This window comes from Lutra lutra, chromosome 2 (genome assembly GCF_902655055.1).
Source record: "Lutra lutra chromosome 2, mLutLut1.2, whole genome shotgun sequence".
In the NCBI taxonomy this organism is placed as follows: Eukaryota; Metazoa; Chordata; class Mammalia; order Carnivora; family Mustelidae; genus Lutra; species Lutra lutra.
The window spans coordinates 210,107,211-210,130,917 of NC_062279.1; the positions used below are offsets into that span (position 1 = coordinate 210,107,211).

General features: G+C 39.9%; 1 protein-coding gene across 10 annotated transcripts in view; it reads right to left on the bottom strand.

The window, feature by feature from the left end:
* Window positions 1–6,830: 6,830 nt before the first annotated feature.
* LIN54 (lin-54 DREAM MuvB core complex component) overlaps window positions 6,831–23,707 on the bottom strand; it is a 68,648-nt gene continuing 51,771 nt past the window's right edge. For all 10 annotated transcript variants that reach the window (XM_047719715.1, XM_047719722.1, XM_047719723.1 and 7 more), the window contains 8 exons: window positions 19,426–19,499; window positions 19,062–19,259; window positions 17,821–17,912; window positions 16,887–16,958; window positions 15,965–16,067; window positions 15,675–15,812; window positions 11,735–11,937; window positions 6,831–8,862 (listed from right to left, as the gene is read on the bottom strand). In XM_047719715.1, coding sequence (XP_047575671.1) covers window positions 8,661–8,862; window positions 11,735–11,937; window positions 15,675–15,812; window positions 15,965–16,067; window positions 16,887–16,958; window positions 17,821–17,912; window positions 19,062–19,259; window positions 19,426–19,499 — 1,082 coding nt within the window. In that variant the 3' untranslated portion in view covers window positions 6,831–8,660. The remainder of the gene's footprint in view (window positions 8,863–11,734; window positions 11,938–15,674; window positions 15,813–15,964; window positions 16,068–16,886; window positions 16,959–17,820; window positions 17,913–19,061; window positions 19,260–19,425; window positions 19,500–23,707) is intronic.

Consider the following 23,707-nt stretch of genomic DNA (forward strand, 5'->3'; position numbering starts at 1 on the left):
TGCCTGAGACTTACAGTAAAATTAATCGTGTGCTGATCGAAGCCAAGACTATCTTTGTGACGTTATCTGATGCTAGCAACAGTCAAATAATTAAAGGTAAGCGAAAACTAGGCTTCCTGGGATTTTTACTTAATGCTGAGAGCTTAAAGTGGCTCTACCAGAATTATGTTTTCCCTAAGGTCATGCCTTTTCCCTATCTTCTGACTTACAAATTCAGTCAAGACCATCTGGAATTATTTTTGAAGATGCTTAGGCAGGTATTAGTAACCAGTTCTGCCCCTACCTGTATGGCATTCCAGGCGGCTTACCATAGTTTGGAGACCAGATACAGATTACAGGACGAAGTTTTTCTAAGTGAAGTAAGCATCCTTGACATTTCACTTGCTCGAAGGACAGACTTGGCCCTGTGGACAGTTCAGCGTCAGTATGGTGTCAGCGTTGTAAAGAGTCTTTTTCACAAAGAGGATATTTGCCAAGAGTGGTCTGATTGTTCTCTAAGTGAGGCATTACTCGATCTGTCTGATCACAGGCGAAAACTCACCTGTTGTGCCGGTTATATTGCAAACAAGTTATCGGCTCTTTTAACTTGTGAGGACTGCATCAGTGCCCTGTATGCTTCCGATCTCAAAGTTGCGAAAATTGGGTCACTGTTGTGTGTTAAAAAGAAGAATGGTTTGCATTTCCCTTCAGAAAGTCTGTGTCAAGTCATAAATACTTGCGAGCGGATTGTGAGAACCCACTCAAGGATGGCAGTCTGTGAACTGCTTCCTAAACAGAGAGACTTGTTTCTGCAGCAGAAAATTTTATGTGAGCTTTCCGGGCATCTTTATCTTTTTGTAGATTTAGATGAGCATCTCTTCGATGGAGAAGTGTGCGCCGTCAATCACTTTGTAAAGTTACTAAAGGATATCATAGTCTGTTTCTTAAAGATCAGAGCTAACGATGCAGCGCAGTACCCTTGGAAACACCATTCAGAAAGACCCGAAATGAAAACTTTCTCAAGGAAACGCTGGTCATCTTTACAGGATTACAGATGTTCGGGTTTCGCTAATACCAATAAATTCAGGCATTTGTTGAGTAATGACGGATATCCGTTCAAATGAGGGACCTAAGATATGTCCAGGTTTTTGTGAAGAATAATTGGTCAGCATTTTGTGTAGTTGAACTTACTGTATTTTATAAATTGACCATTCTGCACAGTTGACAAGTTTGTAATTCTGACTGACTAGAATTTCGAATTTTGCGTATTATAAAATCTCGTACTTTGGTTGGCAGCATTTCAGTTACTTGGAACGTAGAAAGCTGTAGGTCAGCGGGACGGACTAGCTGACAGACGCTGCCTTTGAATACACTACTTCGACTGGGCAATGGGACCGGACATACTTTTAACCTGTTCCGTCTATTTTAAAGCGAGAGAATAACAACAACTGAGAGTCATTAAAACATTGACTCTTACAAATAGGCTACCTTCCCTAAAAGCGCTTTGGTTTACAGCTGCTAAGAGTGTTAACAGAAAAATTTTAAAAAAAGAAGGAATGTTGACAGAATACCTATAAAACCTTGGATATAATTTTTCCCTTACATATGAAAATTAGGATGTGGTTTGAAAATTAGGTTAACTTTAAATCTCAAATACCACAAAGTCCCTTTGCCAAGGTACCCTAAGAGAGAAAGGGGCTGCAACAAAGCTGAGGAATGTAGTCCAAGAAGCAGGTGAGGCCATTTTCACAGTCCATTGTCCTTGGACTTCAAAATACTACTTTTGAGTAATAGAGTGGGTACTTATGACCACCGGAAGACCCCGATGCCCATCAGAGGATGAGAAGAAGCTTATTTTGGCTTCTCCTTCTGACGTCTCCTCGCCTTTGCCGGGAGGCTGAAGTAAACTTACTTTCAGTGTCGAGTCAGTAATGAGATGTATGTCGTGCGACTAATAAACTAGAAAAAGATGGTCATTTGGTTATGAAAATATTTGTCTTAATTATATAATAAGTTTTTTTCAGAAATTTAGAGGAGCTTAAGTCATCTCAAGATGAAAATCTACAAAGAACAAATTTTCTCCATTCTCTCACACCTAAACTTGAAAAGATGAATAGAAAAACATTTAGGTACGTGTACTTTCACATACGGGGAGCGTTTTAAATAAAAGAAACAAGCACAATTCATCTCTGTGTGTAAAACATTTACTCTTGTCATTGACTGAATATTCACAAAGTATAGTTAATATGAAACTTGCAGAAGATTAATGACCAGGTAAAGTTGAGTTTTATTAACTGAAATTCTCCTTAAATTGTATATTTTGATATATTTGTTTGTTCTACCTCAAAGGCTTAAATTTTGAGTTGTAACCAGAATTGTACTACATTTTATACAGGAGCTGTTGCCGAGAAGTCTAGATGTTACGGTTTTTGTTTGTGATGGAATGAGTTTAGATGCACCGGATAATCTTATTTAAAAGAAGCCTATTTGTAAATCACCACCTTTTAATTTATTGTTTATATAAATCCAGGTTTTGTCCTGAACTTTACTTAAAACTAGGTTCATGTCTGTAGGTGTCTGTTCTTTGCTGTTGCATTTTATAACTTTACTAATACATATTGTACTTTAAGAAATTAGTGTTTTGCATTATTTCTTTAAGTGCTGGATAAATTGGACAAACATGGAAGACAAAAAAAAATATTTCCTTCACTGCCTTTAACTGTTACTTGCTCTCGTCTCGTCTTAGTGAAAGGGTTTCAAGTCTGATACCAGGTTTACTTCACATGATACGCTTTACAGCGAATTTTTAAAATTATTCATATTTGATTAGGGTAATTTAGTTTATATTTTCCACTTAGCACCTTTGTCCTTTTTTCTTCAGAGAAAACAAACATTCTCTTCAGAAATTTATCCTTTCTACTTTTCAACAAATAGTGGTGGAACAACTGGATGTCCACATGCAGAAGTATTAATTCCGCGTGGGTCAAAGACCTATATGTAAAGGGTAAAACTATAAAACTCCACGAAGAAAATCAAGTAGATCCTTGGTACTTTGATTAGGCAATAGTTTCTTAAATATGACACCAAAAACATAACAAAAAGTAAATTGGACTTCACCAAAAATAAAAACTTGTGTTTCAAAGGACACCATCAAGAAAGAGACAACCCACAGAATGGGAGAAAATTTTTACTAATATATCTGATAAAGGACTTGTATCCAGGGCGCCTGGGTGGCTCAGTGGGTTAAGCCGCTGCCTTCGGCTCAGGTCATGATCTCAGGGTCCTGGGATCGAGTCCCACATCGGGCTCTCTGCTCAGCAGGGAAGCCTGCTTCCCTCTCTCTCTTTCTCTCTGCCTGCCTCTCCATCTGCTTGTGATCTCTCTCTGTCAAATAAATAAATAAAATCTTTAAAAAAAAAATAAAAATAAAAAAAAATTTTAAAAAAGGACTTGTATCCAGAATATACCAAGAACTCTTATAACTCAATAATGAAAGACCAATAACCCAGTTTGAAAAATGGGTGAAGAATATCAATAGACATTCTTCGAAGGAGATCTACACATGGCCTGTAAACACATGAAAATATACCCAACACCATAAACTAGCCGGGAAATGCAAATGAAAACCACAATGAGGTAACACTTCACACCCACCGGGGTAGCTGTAAGACAGGTAATAAGTGTTGACAAGGGGAGAAATTGAAACCCTCACACTGACCATATCTCCCAGCAGTCTCCTGACAGGCACATACCCAAGAGAAATGAAGACATGTCCATGTACAAACTTGTACACACATTTCATAGCATTATTATAGCTAAAAAGTGAAAAAGCCTAGATGTCCAGTTGATGAATGGTTGAATAGAAACGTGCTGTATCCACGCCGTGGGTGATGTGGGGCGGGTTTGTAGCACTGCCAGAACCTTTATGGAACGACTGTACCACATACCTGCACTCCAGTCAGGAATGTACAAAATTTCAATTGCTCTCCTTTCTCCCCAGTATCTGGTAGTGCTCGGTTTTTGCTTGGAATTACCCAGTTTAATAGGCGCGCAGCGACACTTCACTGTGGCATTCATTTCCATTTTCCTCAGCGTCTTTTCATAGGGTTATTTGCCAGCCACATAATCTTAGGTGAAATGTCTGTTCAAGTCCTTTGCCCATATTTTGGAAGGTTGATTTTTGTTAATTATATATTCTGGATGTAAGTACACTATCTGCTGTATTTTGCAAATTTTCTGACAGTCTGTGGCTTATTAGTGTGTTTTGAAGAGCAGACACTAATTTTGCGAAGTCCAATTGAACTTTTTTTTTTCCTTTGAGGGATCATAGTTTCATATCTAAGAAATCTTTCCTAACCCAAGGCTACAGAGATTTTTCTTCTTAGGTTTTCTTCTAGATATTTTGTAGCTTTAGGTTTTACATTTAGGTTATGATCCATTTTCAGTTAATTTTGGTCTGTGGTATAAGTTAAGTTTCATATTTTTATATGTGGATATCCCAGCACTGTTAAAAAAGATTATTCTTTCTTCCTGAATGACCTTTGCAACCTTGTAAAAAATTGACCACATATACATGGGTCTGCTTCTGGGTTCTCTGTTCTGTTCCATTGATCCACAGGTCTAACGCTTCACCTGTACCACAGTGTCCTGATTAGCCTTCTAGGAGTCTTGAAGCTAGGTGGGAGTCCTGAAGCTCTATTCTTTATTCAGAAATGTTTGGCTATTCTAATTGTACTTTTCTATATAAACTTTATAACAAAGTTTATAAAACTTGATTTTTTACAAAACTTCCTGCTGGGATTTTGAGTGTTTTGTGGAAACTAAAGATCAGTTTGGGAAGAAATGAGATGTTAATATTGAATGTTTCACTTCACGAACATGGTATATCTTTCTTAAAGTCTTCTCTAAGTTTATTAATGTTTCTACATTTCACCTACAGATCTTGTATATATTTGTTACATTTCATGTTTTGTGGTGCTATTGTAAATAACTAAAAATTTTCTAAATGTTCATTGCTACTATGTAAAAATATAATTTTGTATATTGACTGCTTGAACTCACTTATTAGTTCTAGTAGCCTTTTTTTTTAAAAAGATTGCTATGACTTTCCTATATAGGCAGTCATGTTATCCACCAGTAGATACTGTCTTACTCATTTCCAGTCTGTGCCTTCTCCCCCCACCCCGCTACCCCCACCCTCAACCTTATTGTACAGTGACCTGCAACACAGTGTTGACTAAGAGTGCCTTGTTCCCAGTCTTTGAGGGGGAAACCTTCAGCCTTTCATCACTCATATGATGTTAGCTGTAGACTTCTTGGTAGATGGTCTTTTCAGGTTGATAATCCCTTCTCTTCCTGGTTTGCCGAAGAGTGTGTGTATGTGTGTTTAAATCATAAATGGGTCTTGAATTTTGTCAATTTTTCTGCACCTTTTAATTTTTTTTTTGAAAAACAGTTGACTATAATTCAGATACTGTAATATTTGCCTTTTAAAGCATATAATTCAGTTTTTAGTATATTTAAAAGGTTTCCTGCAACTTCTGAGATGATCATATAGTTTTACTTCTTTTGTATGTTGATACAGTGAATTACATTGATTATTTTTTAATGTTGAGTCAACCTTTTATTACTGGGATAAAACCCAACTGGGTCATGATGCATTCTTTTTATCTACCGCCAGATTTCATTTGATAATATAATCACAGAGTTGAAGTCTGTGGCATTATAGTAAATATTACTCTGAACATATTTATTTTCTTACTGCTTTTGAGTAAAAACTAAGCATGCCTTAAATGCTTTCATAAAACCTACAGGCCTTTATACATTTCATTTTATAAAATCACTTGGATCATAAAGAGCTCACATGTGGTCTATAATGACAACATCTGCATTAAAGAAACCCTCACATACACACACACCAAGTCCTAAGTAACTGACATAAGAGAAAATAATTCCAATAGTGAAGGCTTTCTAGCCTTCCTCTCCTTTGGATTGCTGCTGTGGAATTTCTACATAAAATGCTGAAAAAGGATGCAACATGATGCTGGAGGTCCTGGTTTGAATCTGCATTTACATAACAAGTATTTTCTTAGCTACTTGTGTTACAGACCAATAAAAGTGGAAAACTTTTCTAAAGTTATTTTTATTCACATTTTACATAAGACTAAGAAAATGTCAGTTGTCCCTATGAAGGAATAGGGAAGCTAAGGCAGTGGTCTCCCCCTACAGTTGCTGCTCCGCTGGTTTGATTGCCTGCAGCTTTTAAAGTTCTGTTTCCAGAGAAGCCAGAGATAAGACCTACAGATTAGATTGCTTTTAGTTTCTTGAGAGAAAAGGAAACTAAGAAGGTGCTCACCATAAAAACTTCAGACATTAAAAGAAAGGAAAAAGTAGACCAAGTTTCTGCCCTTTTGCAGCAGGAGGAAAAGAGAAGCCATACTCTCATTTCAAAGCAATTTAGCTTAATCATAATTGGGCAAAATGACAGACTTATTTTTTAGTTGTGTGCTTTCAGAAGTCAAACTTACTTAAAATCAGATTTTAAAAGTTTCTTGTAACATGGTTAAAAGTGTTTTTAAAGAAAACAAAACCCTTTTTTTTACAGAATAGTATAAATGTTTATTTTCTGTATGATTTACTTTGCTGTCCTGTTTTTACAATATAGAAAAGTGTATTCTTTGAATAGCTCTAGTAAATATAAATTTAATCTTTCTACTTTGGGATGTAAATAGAGCTAAAAAAATTATATACCCAGCCCTCCCCAAATAGTCTTTTAAAATTGTTGAATTACTGTGGATATTAATCTTGTTCAGCAATTTGATGCAAATGCCTAAATACAAAAAGTTGCTTAGTAAGCACGACACAGGAAGGAAAAGTCTTAATACTTTAGATAGCTTCTTGAAAATCAGAAAAACTAGTAGCATTTGATTGCACCTTCAAGTTTTTACAAGCAAAACATTCTCAAGCAATGCCGTCATACATAATCTACAATTGTAATCCAAATTTCACAAACATTTTCTGCACACTGTATATAAATACACATCACAAAGGTGCAATTAGAATTAAACACAGAATATGTACAAAATGAACAAAGTTTAGGTTTAGACCAAAAAGGTATTGTAATCTTTGAAAAATAACTTGATATTTTATCCTCTTATACTGATTTACATTTATACAAATTTTAATTAAACATACTAGCTTGAGGTGCTAAGAACGTTTGCACTATCTACATTTAAAGTTTCTACTGAACTATAATTTTATAAATCCAGATTTCAAAAGGAAGATACTTCAATGAATAACGGAATCTTTTTTTGGATTACTTAATTTCTATTGCCTATATCTTGCGTGTTCATATGAACATATATACACACTTAATACATACAACTATAGATTCCTTGTAGGAAATGTAATAATCATATACTAATAATTACTGAGGATTAAGGTACCTAACAAAATGCCTGAATTCCAACATGGTTTTTTTCTTGTCATTAAAATCCGAGTCCTATTACTGGCTCTAAAATTCATAAAGCTTTCGAATTTTGAATTAGCGAAAATGATTTAGGTTATTTTAATAATAAGAAAACACTCATACCTTCGGCTTATCAAATCACTGGCTAAAAAGAATGCCATATTAAGCTTCCCTTATAAAAAGAAATCCCACTATGATTTTGAAAGTTTTGTTAGGAGGCCCTTTCAGTAAATCAAGTAAAAGACTCATACATTGGACTGAGACCTCTTAGTTCAAAAGTCTATAAAGAGAATTGTATAGATGAAAAATCCTTCCCTAAATTCATCTATTGGAGTTTCAATGTTCTTCATTTCTCCATCCAAGCCAAATTTTATACCTGATAATTATGTAAGGTTCTATTATCATCACTACATAATAATATTAAGTTCTATTCATATGCACCTCTCACTTTTAATAGTACCCAGTAATCACTCTGACAATTTATCATTTCAAATGCACACCACCTCCTTCAAAGAAAATGGAAACACCCTAGAGCACTTCTTAGTCACTCCTCAGAGAAATACATTGCCTATTAAGAACTATTTACTGTCCCTTAACACTTTGGGTTTTTTTTTTTAACTTTTTTATTTTAAAAGTGTGCCTATGGATTACTTCCCCCTTCTGACATTTCCAAAGTGACAGGATATTATTCCAGAATCTGTGCTAAAAAGCTGTTTTTTCTTAAAAAGAGAGCTTTTCTAAACGCAAAATGTCATTTGAATACGTTTCATAAGAATTTGTTTGTGTGGACATTCTATCTGCTTGGGTCTAGTGCCAAAGAATGACTGGATAATACCAATGGTGGTTTGGCTTTTTCTACTGGAACAAAGTCATACAACACCAAACGTTATAAATTATAGTAATTTATAAATGTCCTTTGTCAATAGAATCAGAAGGACAAAACATCTAATTCTTAAGAAACTCATGCAAATTAAAAATCCATGTAATACAATAAAGAAAAACTGAATTTAGAAGGGACATAAACAGATTTAGCTAAGATTTAAAATGTACTAATTTCCTCATTTAAAATTTCTTCTCTTTCAATATTATAATTTCAGGTCTCACAAGGACTGAATTAACAATACAGTAATTGTTAAACTATCTTCAGAAAATCAAGTGTCCCTGCACCTTCAATTTTCTGTACAGTTCCACTTATCAGTCTTTTGTGCAAGAGTTAGCAATTCATGGCACAAGGGTCACTTTTTGCTTTCCCTGCAGAGTTGATGACACTCATCAAACACCGTCCGAATTCCTCAAGTATCATCCGTTCGGCTGCTGCCTTTGATTTTCCCTTCTTGTCTGCCTGCTCCGCCTGGGCAAGAAGGCAGTTACACGTGGCTTCGGCTACTTCCTTAGTTACAAACGTGAACGGCAACCTGGAACGACGTGTGAGAGAGAGAGACATGATGGTGTTGGATCACAACTGAAGTGAATGACATTATATCGAGTGAGAATCTGTTGGCACCTTCATGATTCACCGGCACACTGAGCACTATAATTTTTGCACAGAGCACAAGCACGTCCTGGAGAGCTTTAAAAAGTTAGACCTGGTTTTATTATTGAGATTATTTTTTAAAGACTGTTCAGAAAGCATAATTTTAGCAAAATATACATAGACAATGTTATCTGGGTAACTAAAAGATGTTAATTCTACATGTTGACCAGAGAATTCTTTTTTTTTAAAAACTGTTTTTAAAAGATTTTATTTATTTGTCAGAGAGAGGGAGAAGGAGTGAGTGAGCACAAGCGGGGAGAGCAGCGGACAGAGGGAGAAGCAGGCTCCCTGCTGAGCTGGGAGCCCGATGTAGGACGATGTGGGACTTGATCCCAGGACCCTGGGATCATGACCTGAGCCAAAAGCAGACCCTTAGTGACCGAGCCACCCAGGTGTCCCCCAGATAATTCTATAAAAACGTACTCCTAATTCATGAATGTTAGTTTCTAGAGTGCAATCTTTGTTTTATTGAGTACGATTTCTTCATGGGCTACAACACTGCCTGACACATAGAGGCACTCCATGAATATTTGCTGAATGAAGAAAAGTGGGAATTGAAAGTACTATCTCCTGGGACGCCTGGGTGGCTCAGTCGGTTGAGCATCTGCCTTCAGCTCAGGTCGGCTCAGGTCATGATCCCAGGGTCCTGGGATGGAGCCCCGCACTGGGATCCCTGCTCGGCAGGGAGCCTAGTTCTCCTTCTCCCATTCCCCCTGCTTGTGTTCCCTCGCTGTGTCTCTGTCAAATAAGTAAATAAAATCTTAAATAAAAATAAAAATAAAGCACTGTCCATAGTCCCATATGTATTGTTCATTAGAAATAAGAAAGCACACCAAAATTTTACATTGTTCCATCACAACAAACAAAACACGGGAAAACCAAACGCTGTTCTATACATGGAGTTTCTTTCATAAAGTATTAAACTATCAGGTATTAAGAGCAATCCATCTTGAGGCTTGCTGTACGTAGCTAATTCTTGAAGCCCTCAGAGACAAAATCAGGCAGCCGGATGTAACCACTAACACTGAAGGAAACGACAAAACGAATGAAGTCTGAAATTAGGGTCTGCTACGACAAGAGGAAGTTACCAAGGCTTTGGGCTGCGATACAGCTGTAGAGAAAACTGTAAAATACAAAACACTTTATATTACAAAATACTATGTTAATATTGTATAATTCATAGCACTATAATAGTAGTGCTCATTATATAATATTTGGAAACCACAGAAAAGCGAGAGGAAGGAAAAAAATTCAAATTTTTGCCACTCAGCAGTGTATTAACATGACAGTAAAAAATTTTTAATTTTTAGTTTTGATTATAGTGTATAATTTTGTGCTTTTACACTCTATAATATTTTTCCCAGGTTGAAAGTCAGTTGTAAATATTTTAGTGTAGCAGTATCTTTAATCTCCACACGGAGATTTAGACTTAATAATCTAAAGGGTTACTGAAAGCAGATGACCAGAAAGGATCCCTTGTTATAACCCTTACTGAGGTGTCTGCCTGTTTCCAATCTATTCAGTTACTAACCATTTGCTGATTATATTCCAGTTACAAGAATTCTTCAGAATTACCACCTGCAATATTCTGAACAAAAAGAAGCATTTCTAGGGGCTCCTGGGTGGCTCAGTTGGCTAAGCATCTGACTCTTGGTGTCAGCTCAGGTGATCTCATGGTTGTGAGATCAAGCCCTGAGTCGGGCTCTGCGCTCAGCCAAGTCTGCCTGGAATTCTCTTTCCCTCTCCCTCTGCCCTTCCCACTCATGCCCTCTCTCTCTCTCTCTAAAACAAATAACATTTTTTTAAAAGAAGCATCTCTCTTTTTTTCCTTTTAAGATTTTATTTGTTTGAGAGAGAGAGACAGGGGAAGGGGCAGAGGGAGAGGGGGAAGCAGACTCTCCGCTGAGTTGGGAGCCTGACGTGGGCTCAATTCCGGGACCCCAAGATCATGACCCAAGCCGAAGGCAGATGCTCAACCACCTAAGCCACCCAGGTGCCCCTAAAGCAGCATTTCTATAAGCATTAAAGACAACTTCAACTTATGCATTTTAAATACTATATCCCATTGGCAAGGCTCAGTGCATTTAATAATTCCTCAAATTTTAACTGCTACCAAACTCTACTCCAAATCCGTATGAGCAAGTTCGGCTGCATAAGGCCCTGCCAAGCGCTGGGCTAGAGATGCTTTGTTCTTCGTAGCCACCTGGTAAGGACGATGGGAAGGATTAAGAACGCCGAGACTCAGAGGGAGTACCTGTCGAACTCTCAAACTACGACAGGCGCAGACGGTATTTAAACTCAACTCGGCCACACTTTATAGCTGGGGTCTTCCTACTCCAGAGTTCAGTGGTCTAGTGAAGTGCGGGGTGGGAAAGGTGCTCCAAAAAGACAGGGAAGGTGCTACAAGGGCTGGGAAAAGCAAGAGAAGGTAAAAATGTGCCAAATTATGAGTGATAATACTACCAGGAACAGCTATAAAATTTGGTTTTCTTAGGGGTTTGTCAAATTACATAATTACATAATGACCTCATCTTAGTGGGGACAAATTCAATTACGTACAGTGAATTAATGCGTTACTGTGCACTATATCTGACACAGTTCTCCTGTTACCTCCAAATTCCTTTACAAGTAACTGAAGTAGAAAGTGCGAAGAGATGCGCAGCGATCAAAATACGAACTTCATTTCGCCCAAAAAGAAGGAGCTGTACCAAAGTAATCATTTATACTATGAAGACATGAAAATGCGGACTCACTTTCCTCCCCCACTATTCAAAGCGGGCGTGGGCCTAGTAAGCAAGTCCGAAATCTGAGACGATAACTTCGTCTTCGCGGCTGTTTGCTGCTGCACCCTGACTTCGGCCGCGTCCGCCAAGTGCATCAGGGTCTTTCTTTCTGGGCTTTCTTCAAAATTCTTGCAGCCAACACATTTGCATATTGAGGAACACATTATTTTTGCCTAAAAGATTTACAAAAGAAAAGTTTCCAAATGGAACCCAAAAAGCATTAAGTAGACTCTGTGATCAGATCAGTCGGAACACAGTTAACTAGCCGACTGACGCCACCCGCGAGGGAAACCTCTCTTCCGGCCAAACCCTAAGTGGCCTAAGTGGCTGACCACACGTATGGGCAGGTCGGACGTTCAGACCGAGAGCGGCTCTGCACAGTGTATGTCTCTGAGCCCTTCCGTGTCAGTTTTTCCCCCGATATGAATAACTTACGTTCTTTATAAAGAATATGAGTGATACAATATTTAAAAAGAGCAGTTAGCCAGAATCCAACCACCTCAATCAATCAAATCACCATTAACATGTTGGTGACTTCCCACTTAGGTAAAACCACAATTATCACATTAAAGGAATTTTATAGATGCTATTTTCGTTATGGATCATCATCTCCATCATCTCCCTCCCCGAATCCCCTTCTCCAGATTCCCCAAACCCTTCAACAGCCCATATTAAACTAGTGTGTCCTTGCATGTAAAACTATGGAAAGCACGTATTTCTAGGAAAAATGCAGCCCTCAAGTGCAAGGAGCTATCTTAACTAACAAATACATCAGTCTTCCTTTTTTTATGGTTGGTTTACAAAATTACACGCTCCCTTTCTGCAGCTTCCTCTGTTCACACCACACTTCGTGGGATCATCTGCCCTGCCCCACCCCCGTCAGCCAGCATGGACTGAATTCATTCCACTTGGTGGCTGGGCTGCAGCCCCTGGTACGGGGGCGGCACCACTGATGTGCGCATTCACTTGCCTGTCGCTGGGTATTATTCGTTTCCAGCTCTTGAGTACCGCAAATAATGCGGAAAAAGATTTTTTTATATATTATTATGCTTTTATTTCTATGAGCTAGATTTCTAGAATTGGGCTCACTGGTACATGTATTTTAATAGATGTGGCCAGACTTTTTTCAAAAGGTTCTAACCCCTCACATCTCATGAGCAATGTATAACAGCCTTTCCTCTATCCCCACAGTGTACACTGTTTTTAACGTTTAGCAATCTGATGGGGGGGGGGGGGGCAGATAAAGTGAGATCACATTGTTCTTTCATTTACATTTCCCACACCTCGTAAATTTGAATCTCTTTTGTTGGCTTCATTTTCTTCAGTGAACCCACATCAATTTAAAGAAACATACCTACTGCCCTTTCTACAGCACCTGGCAAGATCAACAAATCATATTCTGATGAACATATTTACCCTGCTCCTTTCTTACAATACACAAATAAATTCTCTTTACCAAGGGAAAAGAATGAATATACACTTTGAGTTCATTGGTTTACTATGAGCCGGTCAGAGAACCTCAATAAAGTAGTACTTCATACGTATCTAATGATGAAGAGAGAAAATCTCTGATGTCAAGGAGGAAAATGACACGCCACTAATGGTAATTTGGATTAAGTATGAAGAACTCTAGGAAAGGCACTGATAATCTAACAGGAACTCGGGAAGGAGAAATTAAAATGACAGGGTAGTCACTTAGCTTTGTTAATTTAACTTTCTTTATGGTCAAAAAAAAAAGGGGGAGGAAGCAAGGTTACAAGGCAGAGCCATTGAAATAATGTGGACGGTCACTCATCAACTCAACAAGCCCTGAAAAGTGCGTGAAAGGAACAGGAATGTGTCATCCAGATGCAGACCAACTGGGTCAAAAAAGCCAGTTCAATGAAAAGACCAACAAGTGTACACGAACTGTCAGACGGCACAGCCAGTCCGCGGCGGGCGGTCAGCTACCGCTAGTCACCGTTTAGTGTACTCCAAGTTTTCCCATTTCTTGGTCTTTCAGAATGACAATGAGTTATTAGACACCATGTGTCTGGAATGTCAATGATTTTATTATAACAGGGCAGCTTTTTCTCTTCTAACGGATCTCAACCAGCACTGCCTTTTCTACTTCTATTAATGCTCAGATTCAATTAAATTACTGGCTCTTGTGTGTTGGCACTTCAAATGCCTCGCATGTACTGACTGTCCAGTGCCGTATGCACGGAAGGGCTGCTTTGCCCTTCTGACCCAGCTTTCCATCAATTTCCATTTTCTCCCTTTTTGCAGATTTAGTTTTATAACTTACATTTTTTACATACTCAGGACAAATTCTGTACAATACAGTTCATGAGCAGAAACCACCTATTTCGTCAGGAGCTCAAACAAAAATGTCCACCTTTTACAACACAGAATAAAAAACTGATTATTGGGGGCGCCTGGGTGGCTCAGCGGGTTAAGCCTCTGCCTTCGGCTCAGGTCATGATCTCAGGGTCATGGGATCAAGCCCCGCATCGGGCTCTCTGCTCAGCGGGGAGCCTGCTTCCCCACCTCTCTCTGCCTGCCTCTCTGCCTACTTGTGATATGTCAAATAAATAAATAAAAAATTAAAAAAAAAAAAAAACAACAAAAACTGATTACTGGACTGTAGACATTATTTAAGAGACTTTCAAAGTATTCTTGATTATATGCAATTTTCATTCATAGTGACTTTAGGACTAACAAGAGGTTACCTTCCTACCCTTCTTAAGAGAGGTATCTGACTTCTAAAGTACGTGAATTCAGAACGCATGATGCAGAACATGCCGTGCACGAAATCCTCACTGGGACACGTGTGTACGGAAAGGGGCACTGAATGGCAGGAGCGAACCCGAAGCAGAGCACACCCTGCGAGGCACGAACACCAGGAGCACTTGGTGTCACTTTACCAGAAGCGCCAGGCTATGGCTTCTGCCCAAACTAAAAATAAGTTACCCTCTGAACAGGAAGTTTGAAAGCCTGAAAATATAATCGTGAGAAGGGCCAACTCAGTGTAGGAAGGACCCAACTCAAAAGGCTGTCAGGAAAGCGTTTCAGAAACACTGAGAAAGCAGTACAGTAGCGTCGGATTAATCTCGGGCATCAACAGACTACGTTTAAGCTCTGAAAGCAGAAATAATAAACCAGATAGTACTTTGTCTACAGCAAGAAGGGGATGGTTTGAACAGCACCTAAACATGAACAGTGTCTGTCCAGGCGGAGCTCTGACCACCTGCCCCGGAAAGACGCCTGAGCAGCGAGCGAAACCGCCGGTGGAGCCGTCTGGTAATGGCGCAGATGGGTGCGGTCACTTCAGATGACCGGTGACCTCAGCCAGCGACATTCCATGTGTCTCCCTTCCTATTCTTAGACTCAGAGAGCAAACTTGTTAACATGATTCAGTTCTTCAAGGAGCAGTGCTCTTTAGGAGGACAACAGGCACTTGGGGCAAGAGGAATCTTTACCTTCAGGACTGTGCCCTGGAGTGCAGGGGACCGCGTATCCGCACGCATTTTCAGAAAGCCCGTGGAGGCCAGTGGTCATACTCCCCCCTCAGTGGAGGCCCATTGCTGGAGTTTCCAATCCACTTTGAGGTTATTTTTACTAAAAATGAATAAACTGGGGCTCTGAACGTGCGTACTTCCCGGTACTATGATTAAGAAGTATGAACGGATCGATCAGGTGATGAGACCCCGAGCATTATATAATGACGAAACCAAGGTATCGTTCCTGGGAGGCCCTGCTTGGGAGGCCAGAAGGTCTTCCTCAGACGAGGCCCCTTGCCCCAACTGTGCTTATTTTCACACTGCAAGCGCAGAGTACCTCCCCAATTTTCAGGCAGATTTTTACAATACACCCTCGCGAAGTTATCTGCAAAGAATGGTTAGATCATGTTCCCCAACCAGCATCTCACCTCATAGCATTCACAGTAGTTTTTAAGACATCCTGATCGTTTGCAATTACACCCTTTGCTGTGACGTCGATCTGATTCTCCCTCCTTTCCTTTCCCTATCTTCGGCTTGAAAGCTTCTGGATTTCTGTCAAGGCAAGCCTATCAAAACAGACCAAACATCAAGTGAAGTTCAATCACACTACACTAAAAACTGCAAAAGGAATTAATTTTCATTGTAAGACAACTGAGTTCTACAAAAATCAGGTAAAACTGGAAATTCTGGTCAGTTAAATAAAATAAAAAGTAATCACCTTTATTGCTTTTTGCCTTTCATTTTCATGTTCCAAATTATTATAACAATTAGTACAATTGCAGTTGTTGCAAAATTCACCATTTGCAAAGCAATCACAGTATCTGGAATATAAAAATCAGTGCAGGTCACATAAAAAAGTCATTGTTCAAATAAACAAAACTAGAAGTCATCTGATTGAAAGCAGTTAGAATGTACTCGGAGCCACCCAGTCAGAGAGTTAAGCTGACAGTCAACCACGTGATCAGGCTCAAAGGTCAAGTCACACAGGCTCCTAGAATTTTGGTTCAGAAACTTAGTTCCAAGATTACCTGTTGTCAACACAAAAGCTACATGATTTTATATGCCTCCAAAGTAAGTTATCTCAAAATCCAAAAAAAGGTAAAACATGGGCTAGCTACCTTCCAGTAGTGGAATCGGCTCCCGTGAACTCCAGTCATGCTTCTTGGGACTCTAAATCCCTTATATGACCAATGCTTTTCACTTAATTATTTCAGGCCAAATCTCTTGGTTCAGAACTAATAAGCAAATTAATCATCCAACAATTTTAAAAGCTACTCAAAGTATCACCTCATTTAGGAGGCCAAATATGAAGGTCATAAATAAAGTCAAATTTATGATTATTGAAGATGGAGGCTATGTCTGTCTCACGCTGCTGTGTCCCGAAACACCCTCCACCAGTGTCTCGTCTATGGTAAAGACTATGGTAAAGTCACCAGTGCCTCGTCTATGGTAAAGACATTCCTTCTGAATGAATGAGAGAGAACTTTTACACCGTCACACGTGATCAGACATTCACATGCATGTTTATTTAAATTACTTAGACTTATGAAATTGGTCTGTTAAGACTTTTAGTTAACTCTATTTGCTTTTAAAAGAATTTTCAGCTATATTAAATATGAAACAGGAGCAAAAAGACTTACAATTTCAAACACAGCGATTTTGTACAATTACAGGGTTTTCTGGGCCTACTGGCAGACTCTGATGGGATTATGCTACACGGATACAAAAAGAGATACACATTTTGATCAATTAAAGATAGCTATTAAAAACTAGAAAAGTCTCTGTAAATTCCTCCTAAAATAAAGCTTTAACACATGTAACCATCTCCAATAAAACTTTGCTATATCGTTCCCTTCGCGTCAAGTTCAAAAGCGAGCTGTAACATGGAGAGAGGCAGAGCCAAGATAGGGTTTGGGCGCAGGGAGCGGTGGGGGGGGGGGGGGGGCAGTTAAAAAGGAAGTCATCGATAGCTTCTAAAGAACACGCCACAAAAAATATTCTTCTTTCTGAGAGAACTAAAGCTGAAATCCGCTCAAAACGTGTGGGATTCAGTTACAAAGAGCGGCGAGGAGAAAGCAGTGTGTGTGGCTGGAACTGGTGCCAGGCAGACGGGCCCCACGCAGTTAACTCAGCACCGTGTCACAGACAATACCGCAAAGGAACAGAGTCCCAGATGAAAAAACAGAGTAACGACAACAAAAAAAGGCAAGGACCTAACACAGTAATTTAAAAACTAGTTAATATCAATTTTAAAACATATTCAGGATGAGGGAGAGAGAGAGAGAAATAGACAAGAACATGTGGCAAAATTGATTAATCGAAGTGAAAGATATTTGGGGCTTCTTTGACAGCTCCCTTAACTTCTTCTCAAAGTAAAAAGTCCTACAGAGGCATGCTCATATGGCTTTAAGGAAAAAATATAAATGTAAAAAAATATATACCCATTTAGTAAAAAAAAAAATTTATATATATATGTTTATATACATAAATACAAATGTATTTTGAAATATATTTAGTTAATGCTGCACTGAACCTGATCCAACAAGTGAACTTACATGTTTTCTGAACACTCACCCGTTGAATGGAAGCCTTGCCTGGGTCTGGATACCAGGTGTCCCAGTGAAGCTCGAGTTGCTCGCTATGGACACATACGAGGACTGCTGCAGCTACAATGAAGAAAGGCAACTGTAGACCATACACACAAACATTCACAATACTTTCAGACATCACGATCAGGAAGAAACAAATCCATCTACTAAAATGGGAAAAACAATATGGAGAGTTTCCTACAGACACAGGACTTCATGGAGCTCTTCGAAAGGCCCAAACTAACACTAGAGGGTGAAGACAAAGTGAACATTTTAGAGAGCCACACGGTACAAATACAAGAAGGTATTCACAGAGCTGCAGGCCCATCAGGATCAGGAAGCTCGGGATTATGCTCTGACAGTACAGGTAGTAAATTGTGCTGCTGCGAACAATGCGGCGCGTCTACTTCTATGCGGTCGCTCATCCCATCACGAGCGAGGTACAGAGAGTGAGAATTACATGGGCAACCATTTCTATTTTACACTGATTTCCACACAAGAAAAGAGATGCTGATGACAAAAACACTCAACACTCATTTTCTAATCAACACATTAATCTAATTAATCTAATCTAATTAGTCTAATCACATTAAACATACTCCAAAGTACACTTTGTTAGAGAAACCAGGTTTCTGCTTCTCTCTCGTAAAACCTGAGGAGATCAATTCAACGGTTTAGAACACGGTGCTAATTTGCTGGATTCTCACATGAAAAACAAAACTTCTATCTGCTTCCGGGAAGCAGCACTCCTAATCCTCGCCAGCCAGTGGATGATATGCGACTTTGACTCTAAAGACAACCAGATGAGAGCGTCTGGGCAGGTCAGGACAGGTCACTACAGGTGCGTGGTGACGGTCAGCTCTCCGGGAGCAAGTCCACGGCACCCTCATCATCGTGAGAAGAGCTGGATGACAGCCACAGCGCTCTCTACACGCACTTGGACTCTGCCGACGTCAGCTTCAACGCCCCCTCTTCTATCTACACAGTCTTGTCCTCTTGCCAAACTGCTCTCAGTTCCCAAGTGTCTGATTGTGTATACGACTTGTGCAAATGCTAGAGGTACCTCAAAACAGATTCAGAAGTTTTTGTTAGCATCTTAAGATTCTGGAAACAGCCATTTTAATGCTGAGTACAAGGTTTTTCAGTAGTTTGAGACTTTGATGGGGCTGTACATCTTTGACCAAATTATCCCTTTTGAAATGCAGTGACTCCATTTCCTCCTCTTACCTGGGTCACGTACTGAGCTGGAAGCACCGCGTAGCCCACGTTGCCTGTTCCTGGCGCCGGGGCCAGCACAGTGCCTGGTGGCAGGTTGGTGAGATTGGGCTGGATCTGCGGCAGTGGGGCGGCGGGCATGATGAGCCGCTGCTGGGGCTGGCTGCTGGCGACCATCTGCGGAGTGGGATTGATGGGTTTGGGAACAACCTTAAAAAGCAAAACAAAACAAAACAAACACGCATATCCACGATTACAGAAATACCCTTTACAGCTTTCCCATTCAGGATGAATCTCTTGCATGTGAATCTCAACTTTCAATTTGAAAAGTGAACTGCTTGGGAGAGGCTGAGGAAAGAAGTCCTGGGACACTCACCTGTTTGACAGTCTGCGCCGAGACGAGAGGAACTGACATCCGCACGGGAGTGGTGTTAACAACCACTGGCTTTGCTTTTTAAAAAAGGGGAGGAAAGGACAATTTATTTACAGGAAACAGTGCTTGAAACATTGAAGATGCTTAGTTCTCTCAAGCTATCCTCATAAAAGAGCTTAAAGAATTCTACTGGTTTCCTGTTTGGAGCAATCTGTAATCAGGATAGTTACCTTTTAAAATTCCGTGACCATCTACCAGGAAACTTGGAGCTAAGGGAGCAGCTACAGTCTATCTGCCTGACAAGGGGACGTTTGTCATTTAAGACAGCCTACTGAAAATACTTCCGTCTGTATCTGGATGATTTAAACACTCCCTACTAAATCCAGTCAGTTGAAATGTTCCTTAAATAAAAAGACTGCTGTTCAGGAGCTTGAGTAACAATGCTGTTCTATACTCTTTCTAATTGCCACGTTTGTGTGAAAACCAGAGAAAACATCATTCTTGTATAAGTCATTTTTTACAGAGCACCTACTAAAAGGCAGCACAGATAGCATGAAGGTTAGGAATATGGTCTCTAAGTCATAACATCCTGGAGACTCCAATCCTAATTCTGCTGCTTTCTAGCTCTCTTTGCCTATATCCCCATCTATGACGTGGGGATAGCACCTCCCTCACAGGGTGTAAGGATTAAATATGTTAATCCATGAAAATTTATTGGAACAGTGTCCAAAAAACAGTGTCTCAATAAATGTTAGCTGTCATTAATGTCATTGTCACTATTATAACCATTAGTACTACATAAATGGCATTATGGACTGTGTTCCAGGGAAATTAAACTACAAGACACTTGCTCAAAGAGATTACACTCAAGTAGAGCAGATTAGACACGTACCAAATAAAATACACACAGTTAAAAAGAAAAAGTGCCGCAGACTCCAAGGGAGACTGGCAGAGGACGAGAATACAAAGAACGCGGGAGGGCTTAGTGTCAGAGATGGGTCCTGATCAACGGTCGGGCTGTGAAGGAGGCACACAGACTGGGGCGGGCCATTCCATGCAGAGGCAGGAGCATGAGAAGTGGAGGCCTGATGCTGGAAAGCAGCAAAACGTTTCCCAAAATGTTGGTGAACAGACCAGTCTGGTTGGAAGCTAGGGTTAAAGGAGGTAAGCCCAAGTCTTGAATGTCAGGGTTGAAATCTATATATTTAATCTGCATTTTTTAATTCGGTAGGCAATGAGAAGTTCCTGAGGATTTCAAAGTACAGAAGTACGACGAGAACAGCTTAAAAGGAAACTATTTGGTAGCAGCGTGCAAAACAGAACAGAGCTGCACGGAACAAGCGAAGTTAGAAGACTGTGCACACTGAGGGTCTACTTGGGCTGACAGAACTGGGGATGGACAGGAGAGCAGCTGCAAGAGACAGGGTAGAGTTGAAAGGAACATGAACTATCACCCAAGTGGATGGCAGAAGCTGCACGTATAAGGGAAGAAAACTAAGTCATCGTGAAGCCTTCAAACGACCCAGAAAATGACAGCTACCAGAACAAAAACCTCCAGGCTGAGCTGAGCTGAAGGGAAGATGAACCCTGACGTGGAGAAAAGCTATGATGAAAGTCAGAAGAGAGGCTGGCATGAGACCAAAAGAAGTACCGTTTTTAATAGGGCCTACTACAACTTCCACAGTCTAAAAAAAGGGACTTAAAAAGATAGGAAGGAGAGCCCTTCCAGTTTTATTTATGCAAAAAGACCTGGAGCCTGGTCTGAAAGAGAGAGGCTGAGATAATGGGATCTAACTGCTCTGAACAAAGAACAGACTTTCTTAGACAAAAAAGCTTGGGAGGGTTAGGAGAGTCCTGGAAGAACGTCAGACAGGATTCCGACCTACAAGGGAGTGGGTCCCTGCAGCACGCGGACAGAGTGGAAAGGGGGAAATAGGGAAACCTCCAGAAAGTGGTTTAGTGGTGACGACTGCATCTCGCTCGATACACTAAAAAACCACTAAACTGTATGCTCAACAAGGGTAAATTTTATAGTAGACACAAAGTATATCTCAATAAAGCTGTTATACAAAAAGGAGTGTAGGACCATAATTACAGCAGCAGAGACATCTGATACGGGATTTAAAAGTATTTCCTGTTCTGATTCTCTTCAGTTGCTTTAGCTTTAATTTATAATAACCACCGTAAACTGGTCTCAGCAATACTAAAAAGAATTTATAGGTGAATTGAAAGGAATTAAAAGCCTGAATTTCTGCTTGGAATCTGAAGAACAGACCCCCTACACCATTTGCTCCTTGGACAGGAGGCGCTGGTCATGGTCCACGAGCACACTAAGCAGCGCTTCTAAAGTGGCTCGGACAACCAGAGAAGGTGAGAACTTCTGGTGGTCTCTGCAACAGGAAGGAGTGTGTGGCCTGCCCTTAGTCACATGAAATGACAAATGCAGATGGTTTTTATTTGGATAATAAAGAAAGGGTGACTGTCTCTGTGCACGTGGGCACACATGTGTGCGCGCACAGGCACACAGCGTGAAAGTTTGGGAACTCCAGGTTTACATTAGCTGTATGCTGAGTTCTCACGAAAACCTGGGAAATAAAGGAAATATAAAATGAAGTGGCCCAATTACCTACGGAAAGGGGGACATATTGGTGTTACGTAACTACATCAACGGTCTGTATTTCTCCTCCTCCTCAACTTTTGAGCGTAGTTCCACATGACTACTACTGCTATTTTCACAGAAGCTGGAATACTCTTCTTTTTTAGTCCTGAACAGAAATTCTGAACAATCCTTTTAGAACCGCCTTCCAAATTTTAGAAACCATACATCCAAGTGTTTAAGGCTTTCTAACTTCTTAAATTGACTTCCTTATCAAGATGGTAGGAGATTATATTCTAAAGAGATTAACCATGAACTCTTCTGGATCTTCTACTATGCTGCCTGCTATCCAGCCAGCAGTGAACATAGTGGAGCCTTTGAATACCGGTTTTGTAGGGCTTTGGTGGGAAATGTATAAGATGAGCCCAACTCCCTTTGGCATAAGGAAATCCCTTATTGGAAATTAAGCCCCTCGAAAGAGATACTAGTACATTCGATGAACTACAGCAACTATTTTTGTAAATCTCTACTAAAAATTATAAATTCATTACTCCTGTGAAATAATATATATTATGTATACCTAGGTCTCTTACAGGGTAGGAGAGCAAACAGAGAAAACTACGGGTGGACGTAGGGCAATCACATAGGTGGCTGTGTACAGAACAGGCGGGAAGAGGGCAGACACAGAGGAACTGAAGAGCTGGAGAGACAGAGGGGAGGACAGAGAAGGAAAGCTAGAGGTGGAAAGCAGAAAACAAAGAAGCAGGAAAAAGAAGGACGTGTGTATGTGAGGGAATTCCAGGAAGGAAAGAGCATATAGAGGTAAGAGAGAAGCAGGAAGACAGATACAAACTCGGAGAAGAAGGTACCGATAAATACGCTAGAATTAGGAACCGTCCAACCTATTCCTCCACTCCTCCTGGGTCTTCAGCAACTTTTCTACCTCCACCAAAGGCTCATTATCGACAAGCAACTGCGCGTTAACATTACACTGGAAACGGGTCTCAGCACATGGTCCACATATAAACGTACGCACAGAAGACATAACCTGTTGCACCAACAGCTGCTTTACATCACCAGGACCTCCAGAGTCAACCACACCTGCAGCACCTTTTTTAAAGGTCTGCTAAGTTTAAGCACCGAGAGAAGAGAAAACGGGGCTCCCTTAGTTGGCAATGCGCAAGTTTCATTCTCCTTTCATTAAGAACAACGTAATAAAAGATTTTCTCCCAAAATCAGTTTAAAGAGGGATTAGAAAATATAATTACTTAATAGGTCTAATTTCAATACAATACATACTACAATACTGTTTCCCTCACGTATCCTCCAGGTTCTCTCACTGGTAATTTAAAAAATAATACGTTTTCTCTTCCACAGTTTCCCTCAGGTGAACTAGCTCTCAGCAGCAGACAGCTCCAGCCATCTGATCCCTTAATAAAAATGATAAAGCAAACAAGTGGTCTTTAATTCTTCTATTTACATCCAGTAAATAATAAGTCATTTACTTGCCACCAACTGCTTTTTGACGTCGATGAGATATGCAGCAGTCTTCTGAGACAAAAAAATTGAGCCCTAAACTATAAGCTGTTCTGATCCTTTCACACCATTCAACTTCTAACAAGTGGATAAACACGGAGAGTGCTCGTATGTGTGCCTGTGTCTATGCATCAGGTGACAGGAAGGGTTCGA